Below are 17,262 nucleotides of genomic sequence, written 5' to 3' on the forward strand. Positions count from 1 at the left end.
TAAAATACAATTTTACGCACGCGACACACCACACCGTGCTAACAAGTGGTTCAGATTCGCAGAAGTGCGCAATCTTAAATCGCTGCATCTTTACCTGGGAAAGAGATGTGAGAGCTGCCATCTTCCCGGTTGCTGCGGGAACGCACCCTCCCTCGCGCGCTCTCCCGGGCACCACTCCCCTTAGCGGGCAGACCCATGCCTCACACCCCGGGAACGCACGGATGCGCAAACTCATCGAAATAACTGCTCATTTTACGTCGCCTACGTTGTTGTGCAAAATTGGGATTTTTTTTTACAATCAAACATTTGTGTGCGGCGTTTCCTTCAGGGAAGCTGTTGAATTCGGCTGACGTGGTTGCGTGAAAACATTCAAGCGGTCAGAGCTAAATTTGTTTTATATTTAATCATCTTAATCTGTAGAATCAAATCCCATAAATATTATTCATAATAAATACAAATAGTTGTAAAATTATCGAATGAAGATGTAGAATTCCCTTAAAATAGAGATCCTGGATATGATACAAACTAATACACAAGTAAATATGGCGCTTTCACAGCTCATCATGATAAAACACATGTTCTCACCCAATTAGTAAAAGCCATTTATTTTTACACAATGCTCAGTTTTTCACAACAATTTTGCAAAACCATAAAGTGTATTTAAAATCCTAATGTACGGTTTTCAATAAATCCCAAAGAAAAGAAATGGGTAAGATAAGGCAACACAACAACCCACTGTCATGCTATAAATAGCTGTGTAACAATTGCATGCAACCAAATCGCCCTCACAGCTAAAGAAAAGCCCGTACAACATCAAAGTGCTCCTGTTCACCCCAAAGTGTTTACAAAACTTCCAGTTCAAACACAAGACAGAGAAGTCAAGGAAGAGACAAAGTACACACTAAAAACTAGAAAATATATATGCACTTAAATTACCTTGAAAGCACCATTATAAATAAAACGGTAATGGTGATAAGCAATCCGGTCTGTGCTTCATTGTAAACTATAACTCCTTTTGAAGTGTTCAAGTTGGTGACAATCATAAGCCATAAATGAGCAATGCCTCAAAGTGGGACGACTTCACGGTGCAGATATGACATGAGACGAATGGAACACAAACAGACTGTCTGTTGTTCATCATTGGGGCTAATGATGTACTAAGAAATCACAACTTTCATTTTATTTTCTCAAGTGTAGGTTCCTCACAAAGCTCGCTATGTGGCATCTTATAATCACTCCTCAATTTCCTGTATGTGAAGAATAACCAAACAGACAGATGACAATTCACATGCAGAGACTTCTTCTCCTACAAAACATCACAGCACACATTATGTAGACAACAGGACACTTTATGCACATCAAGGACATTGGATGTTCCAAATAGAGTGAAAGGGTTTTTTGACCAAACTCTGAAGGTATTTGGGTCTAAAAGCCCATTTCTGCCATTACTTTTTTTTAAAGATCAACAATTAACCTGTTGATAACAACCACCAAAAAGTATACTTGAGGTGAGAAAATAAAATACTTTTTCTGTTATACTAAATGAAAAGGATTAAATTCTGCTTCAAAAATTGTAGTAAACTACGTTAAATGTTCCGTCCATAGTCCAAATGTGGACCATGTTTTTGACAGGGGGACCCTCACCTAAAATCTAAATAATAGCAAAGCCCAAACAAACGAGACAGTCAGTCAAAAGAAACACTAGGGGTCATTATCTCAACATCTTTCCATTCCGAACATTCCTTTTTCCTTTTGTTATGGCAGGAGTGGGCGACAAAGACTCAAATATTCTGCAATGTATTGAGGTCTTGCAGATGTCCCTTACCACGGATGGAAGCACACACATACACATCCGCACGGTTGCTGAGACGTAAAACAACCACCAGCCTTGGAGCGTTTTTTTTTACCAATGGCAAAATAATCAGAATAACTGAAATGACATCCTTTCAGCTTGCATCACTTTTTCAGGGGAACCTAACATGCATATTTTTATCGAGTATTTATACCCGTCAGATACATTCAAGAACGCACACATTGTGTACAGTCTAAGTTTAACGTTCTACAGGCAGTGTGTGTGTGCGTGTGTGTGTGTGTGTGTGTGTGGGTGTACCCCTTTGAAAACTAAAGCCTGTAAATCTGGAGGCCCATTTCTGCCAGCAGAGGAAAACCACATTTGGATTATTTCATCTTGTATTATGTCATTTTTAAAATAAATTGGACTGGACTTCAATTATGACTTTTTATAATTGTGACCTTTTGTCTGACGCTTCTGATGGTTGTTTCTTAGAAGTAGACCGTCTGACTTTCAATTACGGGCGGGAATGGGCCTTCTTATGTAAAGGTGATTCCTGCCTGGACTCTTCAGGACAGGATCTCTGGGCACAAGCGGCGGCGGTAATGATGTCAGCGGCTCGGCTCACACCCGGCTGTGTGGAGGGGAGGCGGCCGGGAAGCCTTTGAGCGGCACGTCGCCGTCCTTCAAACCCAGCATTGTACACGGTCACACGGCGTGCACCTCGTGTAGTCACCTGCTTTGCGGCCTTCGGGTGAACGGCGACGCAGCAGTCGGCCGATGCTTGACTACTCGTCGTCGTCCCATGTCTGCTGTAGCAGGAAGTTGGCGGCTAGATTCTCGTTCTTCTCGCAGGCAAAGTAGGCCTGGATGACTAAGCCCTCAGGGAAGCCAAGCGCTTTTAACTGGAAAACAACACATATGTTCATTTAATGTCACACACACAATTGCAAAATGCTGCTCTGCAAATATTAGGCATCAAAAACACATCTAAACTAATCGGTACATTTTTTACAAAATGTATTAACAGAGAATTATGAGTTGGGAAAGGTACGAAAGGAAAGAGTAGATCTGGTCAGCACTGCCTTTGCGAAGGTTGAAAAGAGTAATAAAGTCACTTTTATTTAGTAAATTATGGATACAAGGGTGGTCACTTCTGCTCAGTTCACTTCGCAGACCCGTGTGTGAAGACGCTCTGACTGTGCAGCTCACACTTTGACCAGAAAAGAAGGAGGCAACTGACCCTCTCGATGGCTTCCTTCTCCTGTGGGGTGACCTGGATGTAGTTTGTCCCTGGGGGGGACCCCTGGCCCTCGGACTCGTGCCCCGCCGGGTCTCCGGCTCGTGGCTCATTCAGCATCTGCACAAAACGCTCCTGGTGCTGCGTGATTTGCTGTAAGTCATACATTTAGATGATGTAAGTACTGCACAGTACCAAACGTTCAAAACACCATTCCTCCTGAGCGGCTGAGAGAACGCAGCTGCTCTTCTTCTTCACAAGATCCTTTATCTTCCAGTAAAGGGTTTTTTTAAGACTCTTCTAGGACTGAAGAATGATAATTACCTTTTTGTTTAGTTTGCTTGAAGTAAAAGTACTATTATCAGAGAGAAAATACTCAACTAGAGCTGGAAGTACATAAACGTGTTACAAGGTAAAATTCTACCTGTAAGTGTTTTATAACTAATATGTGATATTTCCTGATTCATACTACTTCTGCATTAATCTGCATTCTAACCCTTTTATATCCGGTTGGCTAGTTTAATCTACAGCTATGCATCTTATTCTGGAGGATCATCATATGTTTTGGCTCAGCTGAACCACGGGTCACTAAAAAGACGCTTGGACGAGAAACCTTTTAGACTTTCTTTAGATTAAGAAATGGGAGGATTTCCTTTCAAACAAGTGCATCAAATGTATGTGCACTTATGTGCAATATATTGTTAGAAAATATTCTTTGATATTTTTGCATTCAAGTCATTCTGGGTCAAAGTGGGGGGGTGCTACCTGCAGTAGCTGCGGGTTGTCTCTGCCTAGCTGCTGCAGGAGGGCCGGCAGGAGGGCCGGGTTCTGCTGGATGATCTGTCTCATTTGCTGGAACGGAGGCTGGTTCCTCAGGAACTCCAAAGGGTTCCCCGTAGAGACTGAGCCCCCCCCGCTGGAGGGAGGCTGGCTGACGGACCCTGGCTCTGCTGGAGAGAGGACGAGCTGGTTATACAGAACTACAAACCCGACTAACTGTTCCTGGACCGCCATGTGGCAGGACGGGCCGTGTCCATGTGGCCGAGAATGGGTATTGTTCAAATTTGATCAATACGAACACTCTTACCAAAACTCTTAATTGGTTTTATTTCTACACAAAAAAACTGAATTAATTAGAATTTTATATATTAAAAAAATTGTGTTTCTCAGGCAGCAACAGAAATATTAATGAAATATTAAGTAAAGTTAACGAACAGAGGACACGCTTGTGTTCTTACGGTTTGATGCCACTGGGGGCTGTTGGGGTTCTTGCGTAGCGGGGGCGGGGGCGTCGGGTGGAGCACTGGGTCCAACCGGCTCCTGAGGTGGCGGATCACTGGCCTCTGCAGGAATGCCCTGCGGTTCATAAACATTTACTACAGACACACACACACATACACACACACACAGACACTGGAATACAGCACGAATGGACCCCCCCCCTCCCACCCGGGGTGGTTAAACCCTCACCGTGAGCAGGTACTCCACTGCTCGGTCCGGGTTGTTGTAACTGGCTCTGAGTGCGGCGACTACCTGCTCCCGCTCGTAACCCATGGACATGATCTCCGACACCAGGCTCTCATAGGCTGGATCCGTCACTGTGGAAACCGGGGTCCAATTAGTTGTAACGGTGTCCTGTAATATGTCCCTACATTTCTATTGTTATGCAAACTAAGTTCACTTGGGTCCTGTTTTTTTATCCCCAAAGATCTTCAATAACAGCTAGACGTTCAATAACAGATCGAGGTTCCATACCAGCGGCAGTGTGACACGCAGTAGGAATCTAAATTGATACAAAAGGCGCAAACAGACACTTAAGTAACCAGCTCACAGAAAAGCGGTTAGAAAACACACTACATGCACTGTGCCAACGCCTTGTGTTGACAGCATCAGCTGCTGGTGCTGCTTGCATGCAAAAAACCTGAGCGTGATTATCTTTCCTTTCATCCCGCTGCTTTGCAGTCACAGCGATACTTTCCCTCTCTGCTTGCGTGTACAAAATATCTAAAACAAGCCAATTTGAAAAGCATTCACATTCATTCACACTATCCACCGGCACTTAAAACATAACCTGTGCAATGGTGTTTATTCTGTTACGAGAAGGACATGAAATCACAGATGCATTACCTAGTATGGACGCAGCTTCTTCTAGGAGACCCAGATCATCAACCAGGCTTTAACAGAAATAACACAAACAATTACAGGGAGCAGAGAAACAACATCAGACCTCGCTAGCTCAGTGAGGCAACGAAATGCTAACACACACTCTTCACATGCAGCTGTTCCACATTGGCTATATTGGAATCAAACACAAAGAAGAGCTTTGGCTCATAGGAATTTTTTCAATACATAATTATACAAATATCTGTTAATCCTCACATCATGCCGTTTGAACTTGTTTCAAAAGAAAGGAACTACCTAAACCAGGATGCTGCGATCACAATAAGAGCTTCTCTCACCAACCATTTCTCAGACTACCGGACAAAACGCGTGAACACTGCTCTCCTCACACCTGGCAGCAGTGGAAAAGACTTCCGCGGGGGCAGACGGTTCGTCCTCCGGCTTTTTGTCTGGTTGGGGAGGCGGTGTGGGAGGGGCCGAGGGGTCTGACGCCGGTGCTGTCTGGGTAGAGGATTGGGCCGAGTCTGCGGCCGAGTCGGACTGTTTGGTTGCTGCAGAGTCGAGGCCTGCCGTTACTTTGACAGCAGCCGGGGCGGGGTCATCTGTGGCTGGGCGCGGGGCCACAGAGCAGGGGGCCGACTGCGGGGCCGACTGCGAGGCCGACTGCGAGGCCGACTGCGGGGCCGACTGCGGGGCCGACTGCGGGGCCGACGCGGTTGCAGAAGCTGCACGTAGTGGTGCTGGAGCAGCCGGTTGGGGGGCCGACGCCGTTGCAGAAGCTGCACGTAGTGGTGCTGGAGCAGCCGGTTGGGGGGCCGACGCCGTTGCAGAAGCTGCACGTAGTGGTGCTGGAGCAGCCGGTTGGGGGGCCGACGCCGTTGCAGAAGCTGCACGTAGTGGTGCTGGAGCAGCCGGTTGGGGGGCCGACGCCGTTGCAGAAGCTGCTTGAGGAGGAGGGGCAGGTTTAGGCTGTAAAGACAGTTAAGAATCGATCATTGTAGTGTGGATGTGAGGACCAAAATCCTAAAACAGTTCCATGTCCGTACCATCGTCAGTGTTAACAGGCTGTGACCATGTGTGATGAGCAGTGTCCGTCAGAGGCCGTAGGGCTCATTGTCAAAGCTTGTGAAGATACTGGCATCACCTGGTACTAGTGGTACATCCTCTCGTACCGACGCGGCCGTCGTACGGCTTAGGGAGAGCTGGTTGGGAGGGGGTTAAATGACGCTACCAGGTAAGGCTACATTTGGGTGATTTCAAACAAGTAGTGCAGGTGCTTCCCACCTTGGTACCCACGTGGCTCCTGTCTACATGTTGACCTTGCGTCAGTGCCACGCAGTTTTGGGTAATTGCCTGGGGAGCAATTAGGAGTTGTGTCTTGCTCAGGGACACTTGGACATGGGACATGGGGCTGTCGGGGCTTGAACCGCCAACCTTGAGGTTCCCGATGCACCCTCTCTACCCCGGCGCCACGAAAAGGTAGAAGTATGATATACAACCCAAATATTGTAAAGGGACTGCTCATTTATTCCTGTTGTTGGTACTTAACACAGCAGCTGACGAGGAGCTGTCCCATAAAATAAACTGGGACAAGTTTACAATGTTTAAGTTCTGGCCAATAACTTATGACGTGTGGGCACAAGCGTAAGCCAATCCCCTAGCAAACAATTTACAAGTACTACCGATACTACCTGTACTGGGACGATACTTCCCACTGGGTTTCCTCTTTGAACACGATGTGTTAATTTGCTCACGTGTTTTCAATCCCTTCTAATTTTTTGCAGCCATCGTTAAACTACGGCGTAGAAACTCCTGTACCTGCTGCGTGTGTTTAAAGTAGAACAGGATGCCCCTTGGGCAGCTGGGTGGCTTTTAATCTGAAAAGTCTACAGAGGAAGTGTTGAAGACCATTGAGGTTAGCTTCATAGCAACCATAAGCAGAAAGGTATTAGACTGGAAATAATAGGAACATGGAGACTGTATGTCTGTTAAAACCATGAATCACAGCAGAGTGGAGTACGACGTGACAGAAGAAAGAAACAGTCCAGAGACACTAACCTTGGTAACCATGACCACCACAAAGTTCTTCTCATCGATTTTGTACTCTTTCAGCGTGGTTTCATTGTTTAGGATTTTGCCTGTGACATTAAAAGAAAAGAAATCGTTATTAAGAATCATCCTAATACGATTGTTTAATAAGAAGCTTCACATGTAAAAAAAATGTAAATCTGAAGGGCTCTAAGGTAACAAAGACACCAAATGTTTTAGTTTCAGGTGACTTTCCACTAATAAAATATACTTGATTGAATATCATAGTCCATTTTGGAATATAAATCCCCCTGCTTACTGGTGCAAGGCCTTGAACAGTGTTTGCAGTAATGCACAGACCGTAACAACAAATGTGACACACACTCTCATGTGTAACATCCCCCAAAACGGTGGACTATTAATAACCGCTTAGTACTATTAATAACCACCGAATACTGCAGTGAGTATTTCAGTCCGTGGACACCTCGGATGCATTAAGGCTCTCAGCACGGCAACATACATTTTTGTGTTTAAAGTCATTTTGACACACGGTTAAACTAGTTTCAGCTGCTGCGGTTATAGAAACAGTAAAATATACACCTTCAGCAATTCTTACAAAGGTTAAAGAGTAAAATGTTTAAAGAAATCATGTTTTGAGTTCATACATTTAGTTGGATCTCAATAGAACAGAATATAATAATTGAATACGTGTTTTTTGTTGCATTTCTTCGGCTCACCTGCATAGATCAGTTTTTGTCCTGCAGCAGGAAATGCATCTTTTCCTCGGTCCTTCTCTATTTTCTCTTTCAGGGCTTCAACCTGTGAAGAAACATTAGTATTAACATGCAAAGTAAGTAAAGTAAAAGCCAGTAAAAACAAAGGGGAAGAAAAAAAAAAAACTTAAGATAGCGTAAAAAACGCCTTCTTTAACTAAAAAGGATTTCAGGCCAGTTTTAAAAAAGTCCAGTGACCGTACTGACCGTAACATTCCATGTTTGCTGATGACACGGCCGGGGGGTTAGGGGGGGGGGGGGCATGTAGGTGATAAAGAGGACGGGGCCACGGACCGACCCTTGCAGAACACTACAGGAGACAGGGAGCAGTCCGCACTTGCATCTTCCCAGTGAGACGTATTCAGTTCTGCCAGAAAGGTGGGATCTTTCTTGGACCACTTGAGTGCAGTCTGATAGTTCAATGGTGATGTGGGGACTGTGAGATGCATGTTATGGTAAAACATGTTGTAACATTTGTCTTGTGCTAAACCCGTGTCTCAAGTGTCTGTATTTGACCCTGATGTGCAAAAGCAGAAAGATTTAAGGTTTCCATATGCAGCTGTGTCTGAAGAAGAGAGTTAACTTGCTCTCACACAGACGCTCGAACAAACAAACAGTGTGTGTTACCCTCAGCTTAACCTTGGTTCCTATCTCAACCGAATTTGCAGCTTCTCGTAACTGGCACTGAGGATGGCCTTCACATGGGTATAAAAACTCAGCGCTTTTACTGCTCGGAGACTCCTTTAATTGATCAACGTGTTGCGATCCTTCTCATCAACCAACTCTGGGGGGGATCGGAGATTCCGACAGCACACTCAAGCAGGATACTGTGATCCATTGTATCAAATTCAACAGTCAGGTCCAGGACGATGAGATGGGAGGGTGATCCAGCATCAGCGGTCATCAGCAGGTCATTCGTCACCCTGAGCAAAGCTTTCAAACAAGTTGTTGTGCTTGAGGTAGTCCTGAAGTTGATAAGCAACTACCTTCTCTAGCACCTTGGACAGGAAAGCAAGGTTGTAGATATGTCTATAGTTGGCTAGAACCTCCAGGTCCAGGGTGGGCTTCTTGAGGATGGGACAGATGACAGCAACCTTAAGAGCAGGTGGGACACAGCCGGAATGAAGGGAAAGGTTAACAACTCTGGTGGTGAAAGGACTGAGAGTGGGTAGATGTGACTTGATCAGACTAGCGGTGGGAAAGGGGTCGAGGGGGCAGGTACATGATGTCATTTTTCTGAGGATTTCCTCAACATGGCTCTCCTGAACCTCAGCGAGATGTAGAGGAGACAGCACACTGGCAGAGAAGGTGTTGGTGTCACAGGGAAGCAGAGGTGGAGAGCTGGACATCAGAGAGGGCATGTTGTTGAAAAAGTCAATGAACCGGTTGCATTGCTCTTCTGTAGCCTCAGTTGAAAAGGATGGTTGCGGCCTCAGGAGATAGGAGATAGGAGATATATCTCCACTGGACTTTGGACAGTGAGCCTGGAGCGTCTGCAGCGTCGTTCCAGGACACGCCCAGCTATTTTTATTTTATTTTCAAATGGGACAGTAGAAGATTGTAAAACTGTTGCCTGGTCTGTTGAGTCTCCATTTCAGCTGATGATTCAGATAGTCGGGTCAGAAGTTGGAGTAAACATGAAAGCATGGATCATCCTGCCTTGTACAACGCTTCAGGCTGCTGATATAATGGTGGGGGTATTTTCTTGGCACACTTTGGGCCCCTTAGTACCATTTGAGCATTATTTAAATGCTGCAGCCTACCTGCGTGTTGTTACTGACCATGTCCACCCCTTTATGACCAGTGCACCGTCTTCTGATGGCCACTTCCAGCAGGATAATGCATCATGTCACAACGGTCATTTCATCTCAAACTGGTTTCTTCAACGTGACAATGAGTTCACCAAACTCCAATGGCCTCCACAGTCACCGCATCCCAATCCAATAGAGCACATTTGGGATGTGGTGAAACGGGAGATTTGCATCATAGATGTGCAGCCGACAAACCTGCAACAACTGCGTGATGCTATCGGGTCAACATGGACCAACATCTCTGAGGAATGTTTCCAACACCTAGTTGAAAGTATGCCGCAAAGAATTATGGCGGTTCTGAATGTAAAAGGGGGTCCAACCTTTTACTAGCAAGGGGTTCCTAATAAAGTGGCCGGTGAGTGAGTGAGTGTGTTATATATATATATATATATATATATATATATATATATATATATATATATATATATATATATATATATATATATTTACACATTATATAGATTATATAACAATTCTTTCAAAGTATCCGCTCTCTTCTGCAAAAAACGCTTTACTGACCAGCATTACCTTTACTACAAATAGGTTTCAAATATTGCATCGTCATTCATGTTGAGACTAAAAGAAGTCAAACACAGACAACCTCAATGAAAGCGAAAAGAATTCCGGCCAGTGGTTTCAAAATAAACCCCTAATGCGGTGCGTCGTAAAAGCATCCGAGGAACACCAATGAGAATAAGGACCACACATCTTACTGTGCTGTAGGACAGATGAAAACATAACGGTTACGATACCCTTCTACAGAGTAGCGTGCTTTCAGATGGCCGTCATCAAGTTGCATTACAGGTTTTACGCTTTTATTTTGAAGGGAACCTAAATTAGCTGAACTTACATGAACTCTGCAGATACTTACTCCTGTCACCCCCACACATTTAAGTGACATAAACGTAACGTTACTTGTTTAAAATAAGCTAGCGTCAAATAACTCACCCATCTTTCGAGCAGCCACTGCCAGTGTTGTATCCTAATATTATGCTGAAGTATGGTAAGCGTGTTTACCTCAGCCCCGTTAACTTCTCCCGTTACTCACCGTCATGTCTGGCTCTATCTCTATTCTGAACGTCTGCTGCTGGAGCGTCTTCAGCGTTATCGTCAGCATCTTTCCACGCAGGGTTTAGAGGAGGCCGCGGAGGCGAATGAGAGGACTGAGGGCAATTTTACGCCTGCAGCCGTTTATTTCGCACTGGACTGAATCAGACGAGCGTGTGACTCAGCTGTCTGAGTGGGGGCGCGTGCGCCATCTGCTGCCGGAAGTGGAGCGCGACGCGCTGCCGCCTTCAAGTGCAGCCGGAAATATCGCCACGGAGCGGGATGAATGAGGCAATCGATTCTTTGCATTTTTATCTGCTCGTGTTTTGTGTTTATCTCTCGGCTACTTTCAAGTAGAGCTGCCAGTAATCAAGAATGTTCCTACTTTTTGTCCGTTGTGTAGGTGAAATTAAAGACAATGGATTTTTATTTTGTGGACATAGTAATTCAAAAGACATCCAAAACAAACTACAGGATTCTACACATAATTGTATCAGACGTATATTTCTTAAAATGACAAACTGATCTGCATTTATTTGCTTTAATCATAAAGTATTTTTTTCTTCACTTTTCTATTTAGTTGTTCCAGCACAACAGAGCTAGTTCTCACTTTTACATGGATGGTGTATTGTTCCCACTTCATTTTCTCTTGCAATAGATACTTTGGATAAAACCTAGGCTACCCACCTTGGACTAGACTACGAACGTAGACATAAATGGTAGACACGCATTGAGGTTTAACGGATCCATTTAGGTTGTGTCGTCAGCCAGCGTGCCCAGTTTGTTGGCTTCACATTAAATTAGGTTCTCCCGCAACAAACGTGATGCTTTATCCTCAAATGGTAACTGCAATACGTTTTTTGGGTCAGTACTCAAGTGTTTGAGCAGATTAGGAGGCTTGTATGCTTATTCTTTGATCTCACATACAAACATCAAAAATACATTTAAAAAAAATCATTCAATAGATATTAAAGTGATCTTATAAAAGTAAACTTGACATCTTTTCAGGTAGCCATCCCTCCACTAGAGCTTGATAGGAAAGTCCTACGCACCTGTAAATATGTAAATACCTGTAAAAAAACAACAACACTCAAAGCATCGTAAACAGGTGTCGGCATGTAGAGGCTTGGAATTTATTCACTGAAAGTGAGCAGTGTGCACACATACATTCACAATGACAAAGGCCAATTATAAGAATCAGTTTGTTTAATGCAGAAACACACACACACACACAGAACGCTTGCCCTGAATAGGAGCTTTAGAAACTGACGTTTTCAGGGAATCAATGTATTGATTGAATAAATTATGAACGTGTCATTTAAAAATAAAAAAAAATCCTACATCACAGGAATAAAAGTGCATGAACTAGACATCAGACCCTGGATTTAGTGGATATCCCAACAAAGACAATATTAACAAGGAATTGGCTGCGCTAGTGACTGCAGGATGCACACAGGATGTAAGACCGATCGGTGGGCTGCATTAAATCAGAACAAAAGCAAACAAAAGCAGACCAAGGGAAATAAACACCACATGAACCCCTCTCCCATCTCATTTGAACGCTAAAAAAGAAAAAGCCAAGGGAATCAATAACAAAAAACAAATGACCTGACCCCACCTTCCATCCCTCCCACCCCTACACCTGAATAAAAGGCTGCTGTATCAAAGGCCAGAGTCCACAGGGCTTCCTCTGATTTTCCCGTCGTTGGTTTGGAAGCACACAGCAGTCAGTCAACCGGCTTCTCTCTTCTACAACTCTGTCTTCTGGTTCTTGAGGTCCTCCTCTTCTGTCCCGGCGTCCTCATCCGTCTCCTCGCCCTCCTCCTCCGCCTCATCGTCATCTTCCTCTCCTTCGGCCTCCTCGTCACCCTCAGTTTCCTTGCTCGTGCTCTTGGCCTTCTCCTCCTCCTCCTCCCTTATTTTCCTCTCCATGTCCTCTTGCGCCTCCTTCATCTTCTTCTCTGGTCCCTGGGGGCAAAGACGACAAAGTGGTCTCGAAGTTTCAAACCGGTATTTGAGTTGACAATGCTGACAGGGAGGCATTTTGATGTCATCAATCCTTCTGCACGCGCACACAGACACCATTGTGTTCCTATCACTTAAAGATAAACTTACCCTACTGGGAGTGGGAGGGCAACCAAGCAGGAAGTAATGCTACTGTGAATCCAACCCACACTGCATGGCATCATAGCCCCTTTATGCTTTCAGTAGCTGCTGTACATCACTTTAATAAAAAGGCTTTACACTGTTCAATCTGTACTGTATAATCGCATGGCACCTTGAACCGCCTGGTTGTTTGGGCAATATAGCAACAAGAGCATGATGGCTGCAGTTGGACCTCCTGATATTAAACATGCTGTAATGGGACAAACTAAACCTCTGCTGGCATACTAAATAGTGTGGCAGCACAGGGTCCTTGTAGTGGTGCTGCTGGCTTCACTAGCTCTGAGTATTCATGATGAATTGCTTGTTTTACAGCATAGTAAGCTCTAAATAGGGCGTTGATAAACAGTCCTACCGTAGTAGCTCCCCAGGTTTCCTTCCCGAACTCTTCTGCCTCTTTGACATCGTCGGTGATCAGAAAGTTGTCAAAGATGGTGCCGGATTTAACCTGAACAAAAGGCACCAACCACGAGTGTTAATTCCTCAACGAGACAAGACTTCACACGTGTTGCGTAACGCTGTTATTACAACTCGTTGGATGATCATTACCTGCCACAGGTCCAGGCCCAGTACTCCAATGTTATCAAACTTGTATATGGTGGCGTCCTCGGTGTACTCCGGGTTGTCGATCTCAGGGTGGACCCACGCCCCTTTGTAGTTTGAGTTGGCAATCTGCTTGGGTTTCCACTCGCCCTGCAGAGGTGACCCCAGAGGTTAGGACTAGTGAAGGATGCAGGGTATGCAAGGATTTCTCCATGTAACCAGTCTAAAAAATGTTTTGAAAAAAACACCGCCACCTGCCTTGTTCAGCTATAAACTACTATAAACGCCTCACCTTGTACTCTGGGTTGGTGATCATGGGAGGCTCCCACTCTCCGTCCATGTCCACGTCCCAGTCGTCAGGCTTCTTGGCATCGGGGTCGAGGATGGTCTCTGGCTTGTCCCATTCCTGGGAAGGAAGCAGAAACAGGAGTTCCCACCGAAGTCCTAATAAACTGTACACATCATGAATCCGGGATGGGCTCTTGTTCATGAAGAGCCAAGTTAGCTTGATCCGATCAACTATTGTCATCTCTCAGACATTCATTTGGGTGGTAGACATGGTCCTTCTAGTAAAGTTTCCTTTTCCTTCCAAAAAAGGCACTGTATTCAAAAGGAAAGTATCACTTCTGCAATCATTTCTACTCAGATTCTCTCGCTGTAAGCCAACTAGCCTACCGCTATATGGGGAGTTTTACATTAATGCTTCATCGCTGCCGTCTAATTCAATGGTTACAGCAAATGAGCACAACACTGGGCCATCTCTCCAATCATGTACCACGCAACTGCCGAGGTGGCAAGCAAAAGGAAAAATACTGTGGAAGCTCAGAAACACCTGCTGATCAGGGTTTACGTGAACTCCATCTGCCTCAGGGAGGTGTTAACTGGGTCTGAAAACCAGTGACCTGCTCGAGGAATCCAGTTTAGGAAGTTATCTGGAGGACTACCTCGGGCTTGGTGTCGCTGGGGTCGTCGATCATGGCCCTGTCGTCCCAGTCACTGGGTTTCTTGGCTTCTGGGTCCTTGATCTTCTTCGGGGGGCGCATGTCCCAGTCCTCCTCCAGGGTGCCGGACTCCACCTTCTCATTGTTGATCTTCACCTCGTAGGTCTGGTCTGGATTCAGGATCAGGGTGTACAGGTGGGTCATCTCGTCATCCTGGAGAGAGAGACGGGGGTTGATGGAATTTAGGACGGAGGAAGAATCTGACTTATTTTCACAAGAATCTAGAAATGTTGACGCAGGATTCACGCAGTAGCTACCTTGCACTTGATGTCCTTCTTGATGAGGTGGTTCTGGCCCTTGTAGTTGAAGATGACATGAACCTTCTTTGTGCTGTACCCACAGATGTCAGGACCTGGAACCAATAGGTTACTTATTTAATTTCATTTTCAACCTTAGCACAGTCGTAGCTGCATTTCAAAACAGCCGATTGGGTCAGATTTCCTTCAACGCGCGCTCGCCTCAAACAGTTGCGTTTCTGCTCTACTGACCGAACATGATGTAATACTGAGAGTCTCCGTGCATGGTGCTCTGGTCCTGGTCCGAGGGAAAGATCTTAACGTAGCCGCCTCCACAGTCGATCTTCTGCTCGTGCTTGATGGTGAACTGGATGACCAGGGGCTTCCCCTCGTTACTGAAGGGCTCGAAGCGAGCAGACAGGGCGTAGAAGCGGGCGTCCTGGCTGGTCTGCAGACCTGGAAAAAGAGGAGTGGACGGCCGCCGCTTAGAGACACTGGTTGGGAAGTTGTTCCTTGACCAGGTTTGGCTTCTGAATAAAATTAATCCAGAAGTTTGGGATTTAATGACTTAATGTCTTATTGTAGTCGTAAGTTAAAGGATTACTTCGGCAAATGTGAATGAGTAAACACGGCCACAGGGAGCATTCCAGCACAGAACAGGACCAATGCATTAAGGGTTGGGGGGGGCGGGTTACTGGGGCTAGGTGCCTTGTCTGTCCACACAGGTTATTCTAGTTCTCATACCTGCAAACTCATAAGAGGTGAAAAAAAAGTGATAACAGGGGTTGGGTGGAGTTATTAATTGTTGTAAAATGTTATAACATGTTATAACCATGACATCTGAATACACGCAACACAACTCGGACCGCTGCGCGCTCTGTGTTTAGGGTAAAAATGATTTCTGGTGCCTGCCAACAGGAGCAACATGTGAAAAACTCATTTACTGTAAGGAAATCTGCTACCGGTTGAACCGGTCTGGAGTGAAAGGATGTAAAGTTGGAGGGGAAATGAAGACGCTGCAGATATCTCAAGGCGGATTGGCCAAGGCGCGTCACATCAGAGAGGTTTTATTGCAACGTCACCATTTCTCCTCGTCTTACTTCAATGTGGATTGGTAGATCCTGATGTGCACCTAAAAGCGACAAGTTTGCAGGTACGAGCTCTGGATTTAATCGTAACAAATTCCTACCTTGTAGCGTCTGTACCTGAAACAGGTCACATGCACAAACCTCGTTTGCCTGGTTTTGCATGACAACACCCATCAGTCAGTACGGTGTTCAGAAATTTGTCTGGACACCATTAAAAAAAAAAAGAAGACGTACCTTTATCAGCCTCTGCGTCCCCGTAGAACTTCCCTGCAGTCAGTTTCCACTGGCCGTAGTCGGTCTTGTGCTTGGACTCGGTCCACCGGCTCGTCCATCCATCTGAAACAGAACAACCCAACAACTGACTGACTGACTGACGGACTTTTCCTCCAGCGTGCATCCATCGTACCCTTCGTCCCCGGCACGAAGGGGACTTTACAATAAAACCAATACAGTTTTCGTGAAGATTTGAATAGTTTACAAAAACTCAGTATGTACCAGGGGCCACAGGCTCCTCTTTTCCCCCCCCTTTTTTTTTTTTTATAAACATCGAAGTTCTGCTTTTATTTTACCCGGGTTAACACTTTGAGGACGTTCATTACGTACATTTCGTCCTTTTGAACGGAAACGCGAAAATACTGCAGCACGACCGAATAGAAGAGACGAATAAGCGCAATATCAAAAGTGAAAGAATATGTGGACTCGCATTGGAAGGTGTCAGCTACTTCATTCACGTTGGACTCCCATTGCATGCACACTGTATTAACTTGAAGAAGTTACGGAGTGGCTTACATTATTTTAGCGAACGTTAACCTTAGTTATTTTACCTCTAGGTTGATTATTAGACATCACGTGGCTTGGCCTTTTGTAACGGGTTAATTCAATGCAGTACAATTATTTTTCAAAAGGAACCTTTTCGTTTAGAAAGTACAGACATTGATAACAAACTACGGACCAGCTAACGTTACTTTTACAACACGACCACACACACACAGGACGCGAATAGTTGAGTTTACCGCACCTCCGTCCAGAAACTGTTCCTTGAAGTACACGGTGGCATCAACGGTGGCAGATATCGATGCAATAACGGCGAGAATGGCCACTGGCAGCTTCATGTCGGAGCTTCTCACCGGCGCCCAGGTCCAAGAGAGCGGGTCGGAGGAGGAAATCAGCTAATAAAGGCTCGACGAGGTGCAACCTGACAATTTCAACGGTGACAAGTCCTGCACAGATGGCCGCGGCTCATTGGACGAGCGCTCCGCCAATAAAATGAGACCACGAGTTACTCTTCGGAGAGGCTCGGCTCGCGTCGGGCCGGGATCGGAAAGGGGCGGAGCCACGAGACGACCTAGCAGACGGCCTAGTAGAGCGTGAGGGGAAAGAGTGGTTACTTTCTACCTGGAAATAGCAGCAACTTTACAG

The 17,262-nt window shown here is 45.4% G+C and overlaps 2 protein-coding genes across 17 annotated transcripts in view; both read right to left on the reverse strand.

Moving 5' to 3' along the window:
- Positions 1–193, reverse strand: part of LOC120823689 (epidermal growth factor receptor substrate 15-like 1) — a 28,902-nt gene extending 28,709 nt beyond the window's left edge. For all 16 annotated transcript variants that reach the window (XM_040183896.2, XM_078107994.1, XM_040183894.2 and 13 more), the window contains exon 1: positions 95–193. In XM_040183896.2, the coding sequence (XP_040039830.1) occupies positions 95–121 (27 nt within the window). In that variant the 5' untranslated portion in view covers positions 122–193. The remainder of the gene's footprint in view (positions 1–94) is intronic.
- Positions 194–595: 402 nt separating this feature from the next.
- Positions 596–17,141, reverse strand: LOC120823740 (uncharacterized). Its single transcript, XM_078108078.1, has 20 exons — positions 16,862–17,141; positions 16,078–16,179; positions 15,008–15,211; positions 14,777–14,871; positions 14,463–14,672; positions 13,811–13,924; positions 13,525–13,668; positions 13,331–13,423; positions 12,566–12,780; positions 10,983–11,058; positions 10,814–10,882; positions 7,919–8,000; positions 7,212–7,291; positions 5,545–6,122; positions 5,160–5,206; positions 4,503–4,630; positions 4,271–4,388; positions 3,798–3,982; positions 3,036–3,185; positions 596–2,697 (listed from the first exon to the last, which is right to left on the reverse strand). Exons 1-20 carry the CDS (start codon positions 16,953–16,955, stop codon positions 2,581–2,583), a joined length of 2,901 nt encoding a protein of 966 aa, XP_077964204.1. The 5' UTR covers positions 16,956–17,141; the 3' UTR covers positions 596–2,580.
- Between the last annotated feature and the right edge of the window lie 121 nt (positions 17,142–17,262).

The sequence above is a fragment of the Gasterosteus aculeatus genome, chromosome 8 (genome assembly GCF_964276395.1).
Source record: "Gasterosteus aculeatus chromosome 8, fGasAcu3.hap1.1, whole genome shotgun sequence".
NCBI lineage: Eukaryota > Metazoa > Chordata > Actinopteri > Perciformes > Gasterosteidae > Gasterosteus > Gasterosteus aculeatus.